Here is a 12,873-nt window from a genome sequence, read left to right on the forward strand (position 1 = left end):
GGTGATGGTTTCACAGCTATGTGAATATACTAAAAGTCATTGAATTGTACACTTTTAATGGGAGAATTGTATGTGAATTATATCTCAAATAAACCTGTTTAAAAGAAAGAAAAACAAAACAAATATGGTTATTAAAAATTCATAGAAAGCAGTTTAAGTTTCCATAGTAGATACTGGTTAATGAACACTTTGAATATTGGCTATACTCATCCAGGCAGAAAATAGAACTTTGTATGTAAATATGAAAACTAAATTCTGGAAGTACTAGTGTTTTGCTGTTAGTATTTTTGAAGTAATTGAACCTCAGACCGTATAATGTATGACATATTTTAAATTTATATTTAATTGAAAACAAACTATAAATAAACGTGTTTTGTGCAGTATATTCCAAGGCATTAATTTACAAATTTTTATGGGACTGTCTTACACTTGTAAACTTGCTAAGACTCCCTCTCATAAAATTACTGCCTCACTGTCCAATATGGTCTCATCTCCTAGCTGTATTTATATTTATATGTAATATAGGCATATTTTGTTTATATACTATGTGTGTATATTTATTTATCAGTTCATAATAGAGTATTATGTTATGCTTTCATGTTACAAATCATGTTAAACAAGTAGCTAACAGGCAGTTTGGGCTGTCATAGTCTACCTTGGTAATGGTAAAAGAGGCAGTAGAAAATGTAAATTTACACGTACTTGAAGATAGGATAAATTGTATTTATTTTAAGACTAGATTGACTGGTAAACAAGACAGGTCATTTGGAGTGTTTTCCTCTATACTAGTTGGTTTGTCTTCTCTTTATTTTGGTTATAGTTTCTATAAACTCTTTAAAAATAGACAGTTGCAACAAAGAAAATAGGAAGTTATAAGACCTGATAAGTTAGGGTTCCCATCCAAATCTACCACTAACTAGCTATTTATTCTGTGACGTTGAAGCCAGAACTTACCTCTCTGTAAGCCAGTGTCCACATCTGTAATTGAGGAGCTTCATGTACAGTTGGCCACAGGCAAATACTTCTTCAGTATGTCACCATATTCAGAAAAGGTTTTTCTTCTAAGTAAATACTAGATTTATTATTTTGACTTTTCTTTTAAATGAGACCAAATTTTAATGGATCATATTTACTTCCACATGTGTTAAGAAGTAATGCTGTTGTTTCATATTCACATGATTATTGTATAGATTCTTAAGGGGAAGTTTTAGACCCCTTGGGTATAAAATATGGTCACGATCTGAAAACTTCAGATAGTTAATAGTCGTAGACTGTTAAGGTAGTCTGTAAAGACATTCAAAAAGTATAGGCACTTTTAAAATTATTTCATAGATTTACTTTTTGTATTTTGTAATATAGTCATCAGTAATTCCCCCCATTCCTTTTCTTTTTTTAACCCCCTGTCCTTCTGTTATTAAGGGCTACACCCTTCTCTCTTGAGGTTTGAAGTTAGGCTCTCTTGCAGTTGGCCTTGGCTTGGCTCGTGGAATGTTCTGTCTTCTTAGAAGAGTGGTTTTGATCAGGCTGTATCTGCTATAATAAAAGATACTTCTTAAGGTATAACAGTAGCTAAATCTGTTCCCTAATGGCATTTCCCCATACTGCACACATTCGCTGTCTTTACTTTAGTTTGAAAATGTATTGTTAATCAGAGTACTTACAGTGTAACTTCACAAGTTTCTCTGTCACATGACTGCGTATATCTGACATTAAATGCTATTCATACATGTATTTTTCCACGACTTATCTAGGGATCAGGCCCAGCCTCAGGAACAATATCACTGAATTCAATGAATGTGGATGCGGTTTGTGAGAAACTGAAACAAATAGAAGGGCTGGACCAGAGCATGCTGCCTCAGTATTGTGCGACCATCAAGAAGGTGACCAGCATGTTTCCCCGCTGACTCGAGACAGGGCTGAGGGCGCCAGTGGCGGGCTCTGTGCATGGCGAGCACTTTGTATTTAGCTTCTCAAAGACGAGTTCTCTGTTGAAATGGGAAAGCTCTAGGTGGAAACAGGTTTCTTACTATTTGTATCCTAAAATTGCCCCTTTATCCCTTAGTTTAGAAATGGATAAAAGAAAATAAAGTGTTGTATTACAACATTCCTGTAAAATGATCTAATATAAGGGGGAGTTCCCTGGCGGTCCAGTGGTTAGGCCGTGGTGCTTTCACTGCCTGGGTTCCATCCCTGGTCAGGGAACTAATGTCCCACAAGCCACGCGGCATGGCCAAAAAAAAAAAATCTAATATAAGTCAAAAATGCTTTGATGAGAAGTACAAAGTTCTAAAGGATTTCACATGAAGATTAACAATAACTTATATTTCCAATATGCAACATAGAACATTTGAAGGCCTTTTATGTTACATTTTCTTTAATTATAATATTTATTTGTGACTTAATAATTATCCAAGTAAACCATACTTACTTCATTTTCCTCAGATTCTCACTTTCATGTCTTAGAGGACTTCTGATCATGTCCCGTTTGAAAATACCTCAGAGGTTTGGGTTTGCAAGGCTAATGCATTTGAGGAAGTTTATTTCTTCCGAGATCTTTTCTTGCAATTCCGGTAACTACCACGAGCCTGGGATTTTGAGGAGGCTTCCCATCTACAAGGCTAACCCAGTCCCCGTTTTAATAGATACTTCCCCTAAGTTATACTTTTTCTATCAGAGATACAGTGAAGGAGAACATGAACAACAAGCCTGTAATATTTACTACATACTTTAAAGTCTGGCATCTAAAAAGATTTTAAAAGAATTATGAGCACATATACCATTTCACTAATCTTAAACTATGTTTGGTCAGAAAGGTTCGGATAACGTTAGTTTTCTCATAGATCTGTTTAGTGTTCATCCCCATTTGCGAAAGTGTCAAGCACTGCCTTTCCAAGGTACAAACCTGACTCTCCTCACGGCAGGTTGGTGAGCGTCAGGGAAGAGAGATGTCTCCACGTGAGCCCTTTGTGGGGATTTTGTTTCCCTCAGGACAGCGGTTCTCTGCCCACTCAGCTCTTTACTCTCAGGCCTTGGCTGTTTGAAGCCCATCGTAGCAACTGGTTTCTTAAGTGCCGCTAAGCTCCTTGCATTTCTACAGCAGGACCTCTGCCGTAGGCTTGCTCTGTACATTCTTTTCTTCAGAGTTAACTTGGAAACTGAGCATTCTTTTGGTTTTAAACCCAAGTATTCCATAATTTTACCACAGTTAATAAAGTCAGGTTTTGTATTTTGTAAAATAAGTAAGCTACCTGTTATTAATAAAGAAAATTCTATCATTTCTTACTTGGAAGGGACTAGAATTACGGAGACCCAATAGTGACAAGATCATTTTCTGTGAATTTAATAGACTGGGAAATTTGTTGGTGGACATTCTTGGTGGCTGAAGTTATCTCGTAAAGTTGATAAACAAGTTTGTCAGCGCTTCACTTCATTTAGAAGTTCATCAGTGACCAACATGCTGACAGATGTCTTTGTCCCCTCCCAGCAGCTTGCCTTCGTGTTCATGTTTTATGATTAGAGGGAAAAAGCTAACAGTTTTGTTATTGCTTATGGCAGAATAGGTAGTTTTGGAAATAGTTGGAGGGTGAGCTCTTGGGTTGGTCCCTGAAGAATGATTTCTTTTCCTTGAACGCCTAAGACACTTGGAAGAGTATGGAGTGGCTTATGTTATTCAGATTCTACTTGTTTATTAATTATTACATGGGGTGATAACCTTCTTTAGGTCAGTATTTTCTAGTCTCTAATATAAATGTAATTTTTAATCACTAGAGGTTCAGAATCTCTCACATTTTGGTTATCTTTGTGTTTGTGTTTGTTTTTATTCAGGCAAACATAAATGGCCGTGTGTTAGCTCAGTGTAACATCGATGAACTGAAGAAGGAAATGAATATGAATTTTGGAGACTGGCATCTTTTTAGGAGCACAGTAAGATATTTTTAATATTTGTAGAATTATTTACAACATTTTATAAAACAAGTGCCAGTAAGTACTGGTCTAAACTGATATTTTCCTATATTTTTAAAAAAAACATGTAAAAATTACATTTTACACTTATGTGTACAGCTCTTGTATATCCTGTTATGTAGAATATACACAGCAGCACTTAGCACCGTTTGCCTTTTGGGCATTTCACTTGGAAATCTGGGAGAGAGGCCACCTGCCAATTCTCCATGCTTTCATTGACCAGGACACTCTCCTTGACCTCACTCAGTCAGGCTTCCCGAAGCCTCCAGGCCTCGACCTTGGTGTCTGTCCTTGTTGCGCCTGCATTGCCCCGTTGTAGGAAGCATCCTGTTAAGTCAGTTGAGAAAGAACCTCACCCTCAGTGTCTGATCACCCTCGCTATCGCTATCCGATTACATTCCTCATCCTGCACCCCTCCTCTGCTCCCCGTGAGGTCCTAGACCCCAGGCCTGCCTCCAGAAGGTATCCTGTCAGGTCAGTTCAACCAGAATCCCACCCCCCCTTACCCCTGATGCTTCCTCTTAGCAACTTTCCATCCACTCACCCCCGCCTCGTTCCTGGGCTGTAAATGCCCACGTGTCCGCGCTGCTTTTGGAATTGAGCCCAGTTCTATCCTGAGGTCCATTTTTCCCCGTTGCGATAGTTCCTGGTTAAAATCTGTTTTTACTGCTTTAGCTACTGTCCAGCTGTGGTTCTCTTTGACACACTCCAGTTGCATTTTGTTTTGTTCTTAAGTTAAATTTTAAATTAAAGTAGTAACACAGTGGTCAAATTAGAGTACAGTATATATGTGATGGTTGTTGTCATTACAGTTATCTGTCAGTGTCTGTGGGTGGGTGGTTCCAGGACTCCGGTGGATACCAAAATCTTCAGCTGCTTAAGTCCCGTATATAAAATGGCATAGTAATATTTGCATACTACACACATCCTCCTGTATACTTTAAATCACCTCTAGATTACTTATGATGCCTCATACAATGTAAATGCTGTGTAAATAGTTGCCAGTGTGTGGCAAATTCGTGTTGATTTTTGGAACTTTCTGGAATTGTTTTCCGAATATTTTCAATCTGTGATTGGTTGAATCTGCAGGTGCAAAACCACTAGATTCTGAGTGCCGACTGTACTTCTTTTAGTACAGATGATCCTTGAACAACTCGGAGATTAATCCACTGACAACAGAGTCAGCCCTCCGTATCCAAGTTTCCTCCGCAACTGCGGATTCAACCTACCCTGGACCATGTAGAAAATATTGCCGTCTTCACTAGTGAAAAATATCTGCGTGTAAGCAGACCTGCACAGTTCAAACCTGTGTTGTTCAAGGGTCAGTTGTATTATTAATGTAGAAAGATAAGCAGATAAGAACAAATGTATTTGAAATTCACTTACAGAAAGTATGCTTTCTCATTTCCATTAGAGTAACTTTATGTTTAATTTTTAAGATAATTTCTAAAGCTTCTAAAATGTGATGTGTCAGTGTGGATACTGATAACTTTTTGTTTTCTCTCTCTCTCAAGGTACTAGAAATGAGAAATGCAGAAAACCAGGTGGTCCCTGAGGACCCACGTTTACTGAGTGAAAACAGCAGCTCAGTTCCTCGCGGTGAATCTGCGCACCGCTCGTCACACGAGTTGCCTCACACCGAGCTCTCCAGTCAGACTCCCTACACACTGAACTTCAGCTTTGAAGAGCTGAACACACTCGGCCTGGATGAAGGGGCTCCACGTCACAGTAACCTAAGTTGGCAGGTATTTATTAAATGCCATTTTTCATATTACTGAAGAAGAGGGTGGTGGTTAATTCTCTGAGATTATGTCGGTGCATTTATATAGTCATTCAGAAAATCTTTAATGAGTCCCTGACTGAAGAGGATGGAGGGAGGAGTCCCTACTCTCCAGGAGCTGTGTTTTTCTGGAGAGGACAGTCAGTAGAACAAAAAGAAAATAACATGATTTCAGAAATTGATAAGAATTGAGAACATAATAAAATAGAGTCATGGCATCGAGGGTGAACAGGAACTGGTCTACTTAGGTGGTTAGCTGAGTTCATCTTTCACGTGCTGTTTCCTTGTTAAATTCAGTAATCATTGGCTAAAACACATCTTTATTGGATAACCTGCCATGTTATATGGTTTGAGCACCATAACCTGGTTTTTCAGTACGTATGTTGCACACTGTTCGTGGATGTTCGTTTTCTTTTTATTATCTGGTGTTAGATATGGCTGAGTTCTTTCTTTGAATGTTCTTAGAAGAGGGAGGAGAGGCGAGGATCAGGAATAAAAACAAAAGTGAGAGAACGTGAGAAGGAGTAAGGGCTGGACGAGAAGAAAAATAAACTAGGAAAAGACCTAGAGCAGGGCACAGAGCAGAGAGAAGACAGGCAAGGGAGGAAAAGTAGTAAGTAGCCACCAAGAACTCTCTACTGAAAGGGAGCCGTATTTAGAGAAAGGAGTACCTGTTAGGTCTACCATTTTTAAGGGTGTTGTGTTTGATTTGGTAGTAAAAATATTTTTTGGTTGTTATCATCTTTTTCTACATACTATCTATCTTATTTCTTTAAGTTGAGAAGCCATTTTATTGGGTGTTAACTAAGATAAAAATTTCCTTATTTTATGATAAGTCCGCACTTGACCCTTTTATCTCCCTGTTTCAACAACAGTAATTCCTTTCTTTTCCCTGGAATTCCTCTTAACATTTCTTAAGAAATCCTCATCCTCTGCTTTTCCATACTTGGTATTTACCACCGTGACCTGGAAAGTCTCACAGCCTTCCTATCAATGCAGCAGTTCTCAAACTATTTTTAAATCTCAGAATCCTTTTACACTCTTAAAAATTATTGAAGACCCCCAAAGAGCCTTCGTTTATGTAAGTTTTATCTGTCAGTATTTACTATATTAGAAATAAAAACTGAGAAACTTAAACCAATTATATGTTAACATAAATAACATTTTTATGAAAAATGACTATTTTCCAAAACAAAACATATTTACTGAAAATGATACTGTGTTACAAATCTCTTTAATGCCTTCCTTTGTAGAAGACAGCTAGATTCCTATATCTGCTTCTGTGTTGAATCTCCTGGGAGGTCACACATGAACCAACCTCTGGAGACTCCACTGTACACTATTGTGAGAATGAGAGTGGAAAGGCAAAGGTCATCTTCATATTCCTAGGAAAATAGTTTAGACCTCGTGGATCCCCTGAGAAGGGGTCCACATACTGCATTTGAGAGTGAGGGCGGCACTGTCCTGAACTGGGTCTCAGGGAACCTTCTCAGGGAGCTGGGTCATTTTCTCCTGGTGGCAGGAAGACTCTGCCTTATTTCTGCTTCGTTTCAACCTTTGCTCTTGCCCTTTCTTAAACTTCCTTGATTCTTTTTCTTCCATTTCCTTCCTCTTTTTCCTAATCTTTACTTTTTATTCCTCATGTTATTAACCTTTTCTGGGGTCTGAAGCAATTCTCGTCCTAAAACTTCACATTGGAAATCAAACTTTTAAAAATATTTTATTTCTTTTTACTTGGACCTGAATGTTGACCTCAAGGCTTCCATTTTTTTTCATTTGGATCCTGTATTTATCTTTTCCATTGCACTTTATACTTTTCCTTTTAAAATCTGTTTTTTTCTCTTTTTTTTGCATTTTGAGTACATTTTTTTTTCACTGAATTGGAATTTGACAGAAACTTCATGTCGTGCAAGTTGAGAAAGGTTCTATTTAACATACATTTAAAGACTTGAGTATTTTGTTTTTGAGATATATCTTAGCTCTCATCTTCTTTCTCTTTTCTAAGGGGAACTTTTATATTTTATCAATGAAGGTGACTTTTGCCGTAAATAAATTTAAGTTTGAAATGATAAAAACAAGTCCTAAGGTTATTTGTTAATATAACCTTAAATTATACTTTTAAATATTAACAATAAACTAATTTTATTAAAATTTGCGTAAAGCTTTCTAATAACAGTAAAATTATTCATAAGTTCACAGCTTTTGTTAAACTGTGTTATGCAGAATTCTTCTAAAAGAATTTGGTATTTTAAGGACTTTAAAAATTCTTATTGTCCATATATATATTTATTTTTATATATATATATATATATATATATATATATATATATATAAAATTTCCTAAGCTGATGTTTATTGTGCCTTTTTTTGGGTTTATTTGAATTCTTAAATTATTATTATTTTTTTGTCTTCACAGTCACAAACTCGCAGAACCCCAAGTCTATCGAGTCTCACTTCCCAGGATTCCAGTATTGAAATTTCAAAGCTTACTGATAAGGTGCAGGCTGAGTATAGAGATGCCTATAGAGAATATATTGCCCAGATGTCTCAGTTAGAAGGGGGCACGGGTTCCACAACAATGAGCGGCAGGTCTTCTCCACACAGCACATACTATATGGGTCAGAGTTCATCCGGGGGCTCCATTCACTCTAATCTAGAACCAGAGAAAGGGAGGGATAGTGAACCAAAGCCAGATGATGGAAGGAAGTCATTTTTAATGAAGAGGGGAGATGTTATAGATTATTCCTCATCAGGAGTTTCCACTAACGATGCCTCACCCCTGGATCCTATCACTGAAGAGGATGAAAAGTCTGATCAGTCAGGCAGCAAGCTTCTCCCAAGCAAGAAGTCCTCAGAAAGGTCAGGTCTCTTCCAGACAGATTTGAAGCTGAAGGGAGGTGGGCTGCGCTATCAGAAACTTCCAAGTGATGAAGATGAGTCTGGGACAGAAGAATCAGACAATACTCCACTGCTCAAAGATGACAGAGACAAAAAAGCTGAAGGGAAAGTAGAGAGAGTGTTGAAGTCTCCAGAACACAGTGCGGAGCCTATTAGAACCTTCATTAAGGCAAAAGAGTATTTATCAGACGCCCTCCTTGACAAAAAGGACTCATCTGATTCGGGAGTGAGATCCAACGAGAGCTCTCCCAATCACTCCCTTCACAATGAAGCAGCTGATGACTCCCAGCTTGAAAAGGCAAATCTCATAGAGCTCGAAGATGACAGCCACAGTGGAAAACGGGGAATACCACATAGCTTGAGTGGCCTGCAAGACCCACTTGTAGCTCGGATGTCCATTTGTTCAGAAGACAAGAAAAGCCCTTCTGAATGCAGCTTGATAGCCAGCAGCCCTGAAGAAAACTGGCCAGCATGCCACAAAGCCTACAATCTGAACCGCACACCCAGCACTGTGACTCTGAACAACAACAGTGCTCCAGCCAACAGAGCCAACCAGAATTCTGATGAGATGGAGGGGCTTAGGGAGACACCCCAAGTCATCTTGAGGTCTGGTTCCAGCTCCCACTCAACTGCCATTCAGAATGAAAATCTAAAAAGCATGACGCATAAGAGAAGCCAGCGTTCAAGTTATATGAGGCTCTCGAAAGATTCTTCAGAGCTGCACGCAGTAGCCTCTTCTGATAGTACAGGCTTTGGAGAAGAAAGAGAAAGCATTCTTTAAGAAAAACAAGCAACTTTAAGAAAAACAAGCAAAAGCAGAATAGTGTTACTATAATCCCTGTGACAAGACTGACCTGAGTTTTATGGTGAATCCATCCACGCACACCACCTGTACATTTCACTCACAAATAATTAACGGATGAGAAGGTCTTTGGTAAAAGAGACATACACTGTACAACAGAGGGAAGTATAAGATAGCCTGGTCCATCTGTCAGCCCCCGTTGTCTTTGTACTTAGCAGCTTAAAAACCCAATATTGTTATTGCACCTTTCGTTGGCATATAACTGCAAGACAAGATGAGTATAAAGATAGGTCAGAAGTAGTTTATTAAATTTAAAGGGCTTAATTCACCAACAGAAATTAAAAGCTAGAGACCCCTTTCGTAGAACATTCATTCATTAAATATTTGAGGGAAGACATGATGTTAAATGAACCAGAAGCACATTTTGCTCTTAAGGGGTGAAACATAAGAACTTAGAGCTTATGAAATAGCCTAGAGACTAAAGGTTAATGCTCTGTAAGTTGCAAACCGGTGTTCTGTATAATAGACAAATTGCTTATCAAAGAGTTTTTAAATTTTAAGTAGAAAATATAAAGAGGGCTTTAAAAATTGGTAAGAATGTGAGTCAACAGTGCCCAAAGTAGAGCCCCAGTAACTGGGTCATTGTGAGCTGCTAGGAGAGTGGCCCATGGAGAGGGGCCGATCACCTTCCTATGACCTGGATGCTCTTCTCTCCAGATCCCAGACATGGCTTCAAGCACCATCCACCTGCCCGAGAACCCGCCCTGGTCTACTCTGTAGCTCCTTTAAATTGTGTGCTCAGCTTTCCTTAGTGAGCCGAGCGATGAGAGGAAAAAAATGAATTCTTTCTCTGGGAGAATCAGGGAGACATGGATAATAATAGGCACTAAAAATCTTCATGGAATGGGAGACTGAGGACATAACTATAGCAGAAGGGTCAGTGACAGTTGACAAGTGACAAGGAAATATTTAGTTAGGGAAACCGAAATCACTGCCTTCTATACCAGGGCAAGGTTTATCTGCTTCACCTGTTCCTATATCGGCATGTTAATTCTGGGGGAGGTTCATAAGAAATACTTGTAGACAAAAGTTTAAAAACATGTAACAAAGCAAGAGTAAAAAGAAGATAAATCTGGGTGTGACTTTTCATTTACTGTTAGCAGAGTTAAGAGAATGATCACATTTAACTATTGTGTGGACTAGAAATTTACCCTGGCATCATGTATTGACATTTTTTTGGTCGTTTTAACATAGCTTACTTATGTAGAACAATTTTGGTAGTATATCTTCAGTCACAGATAAGATTGTAGGTGGTGAGATCATAGAGGAGCAGTTACCTAAATTTAGTGTTTACATTTTTGATGTTTTTCACTTACTGGATTTTTAATATACTGAATAGTTTATCTACTTGACCAGTCGTTGCATTAAAAAGTTGCTCTTTTGGGTTTCATTGCCTTGATGTTTGAGTGTAATCTAACATTTTCATAAAGTGTTTATTTTGCATGACCTTAACAAATGTTTTAACCAATTAAAAAAGAAGGCAGGATGTTGTTGACATTGTATGTTGAAATGTTAACATTTTAGTACTTACAGTGTTTATTAGTCTGTAGTACTGTGTAATTAGTAATTATTTCAGGGGCGATACTTTGTTCCTTTTTAGGTGAGTAGATGCAGCTTAATATCACTGTAGTGTATTCTTTATTCTGTTTGTAAAGTTAATACCAGAGTATTAAGTGTACAGATAGATTTAGAAAACAATAAAAAAAAGTTGCATGCTATTCTGAGTCATGAATTTTTATTCACTATAGTGACGATGATTCACAATTCAATTAAAAATAAAAAAGTAATTTGTGTGTTTGTTTTGTCAGAGGTCTAAAGTTCATTAAAGACGTTCAGGTGCATGTAGCGGTCGTGCAGCTGCAGGAGTGTTCTGAGCTGCTCTCTCTAGTCTTTCCGAGACAGCGTGGCTCAGTGCCTGAATGGTGCCTTTGTGAAGCATTAGGGCCCACGGCACAGCTCTGTACCGTGCATTTGTGTAACTACAAGAAGTAGGTTTTCCATATCCTGGGAGGGTATCAATTTAATTGTTGTATGAACATTCTGGAAAAGTTTGCTTTTTCATAGTGTTTTAGAAATTGACAAACCAGATGGGTTATTGAGTCACACCCATCATCCCTTTGAATCTGTGTGTCTATGTGCATGTGTATCTGTATCTATTTATAATCCATAGCTCAGCCTAACTCTCACATATGCAAAACTCTGCTTTAAGCTGGGTGACAAATGACGGAAAAGAGAATTGGTGCTCTAAATTTGCTAGTCCCTTAGCTTCTGCCTCAGAGTCTTGCCATGTTTTATAGACCGTTTTGCCTTTACTTTAAGCCGCCGATAGTTCTGTTCATGTACCATAACGTAGGCCAGATCCATTCACCGTGGACGTATGGAGTGGTACCTACGAGGACAGCCTTTCAGTAGGAGAGACTAGAAAACAAGCTGTTGCTGTCTCTCAACTGATACAACTTTCAGGATGCTGAGCATTTAAGGGTCAGCTCTCAAATTTGGAGAAATGTAAAATTCATAATAACCAACGTTTTCAATACTAACAGGAAAACTTGTTTTTGTCTTTTATTTTTATTTATTTGAGTTTTCTATAGCAGTCAGAATAATTTTAATTGCCTAGCCAAATAATTTTAGAAACTTACTTGCTAAAATTCTTCGTCTTAAATTGAGGACTCTTTGGATCACTTGCATGTTATAGTTCTGAGTGAAATATACTTGTAATCAGGATTTTTTTTCTTACAAATACTAACCATTAGAAAATATTTTCGAATGAAATTACATCCTTTATCCTTCTGGCTAAAATACTAAATTTAAAAGGTTTTAAAACTACATAGATTTTGGCTGTACCAGGAATTCTCAGCCTATTCAGAGGCAACAGCCTATTTAGAGCTTAAAAATCCCTCAATTCCTGGTTAACCCTTGAGTAAATCAGCGTAACTACCAGGAAAAGAGAACCAGAGGGCACTGTGCTCTCTACGAATGAGTGACATCGAGGGAAGAAGCAGGTAAATGGGAAGGAGCAATGAAATCAACTTCTTTGACAAACACTTGACACTGAACATCTAGGCTCCTTCGCCTCCTGCCCTTCTAGAACCGTGCTGACACTTGGCAGAAGGGAAGAAACAGCCGAACAGCTGGGGAGCCTTTTTTGCTTTGGGTGGGGGTGGGGCTGGACCAGCCTGGGTGGGCTGTCTGGAATGACTGCATTTTTAATTTCCAGGTTGTGGTGCCCCTTACCCTTCCCTACCTCAGAATTCTGAGCATAGACTATAATTATGCAGATGAATTGAAAAATAGAAAGAAATTGGTCTGTAACTGAGAGCCTGCACTTGGATGGGCTTTTAATGTAATGGCTCATCACTTGAGAAAGGTT

At 38.2% G+C, this 12,873-nt stretch overlaps 1 protein-coding gene across 12 annotated transcripts in view; it reads left to right on the forward strand.

Moving 5' to 3' along the window:
- The window catches only part of KIDINS220 (kinase D interacting substrate 220), a 97,826-nt gene that overhangs the window by 83,537 nt on the left and 1,416 nt on the right, over positions 1 to 12,873 (forward strand). For 7 of the 12 annotated variants that reach the window (XM_060168497.1, XM_060168499.1, XM_060168502.1 and 4 more), the window contains 4 exons: positions 1,752 to 1,880; positions 3,826 to 3,924; positions 5,478 to 5,708; positions 8,160 to 11,221. In XM_060168497.1, the coding sequence (XP_060024480.1) occupies positions 1,752 to 1,880; positions 3,826 to 3,924; positions 5,478 to 5,708; positions 8,160 to 9,422 (1,722 nt within the window). In that variant the 3' untranslated portion in view covers positions 9,423 to 11,221. Of the gene's footprint in view, positions 1 to 1,751; positions 1,881 to 3,825; positions 3,925 to 5,477; positions 5,709 to 8,159; positions 11,222 to 12,873 lie in introns of those variants that run through there. The other 5 variants (XM_060168507.1, XM_060168508.1, XM_060168509.1 and 2 more) reach the window with 2 other exon arrangements.

This window comes from Lagenorhynchus albirostris, chromosome 13 (genome assembly GCF_949774975.1).
Source record: "Lagenorhynchus albirostris chromosome 13, mLagAlb1.1, whole genome shotgun sequence".
Lineage (NCBI taxonomy): Eukaryota > Metazoa > Chordata > Mammalia > Artiodactyla > Delphinidae > Lagenorhynchus > Lagenorhynchus albirostris.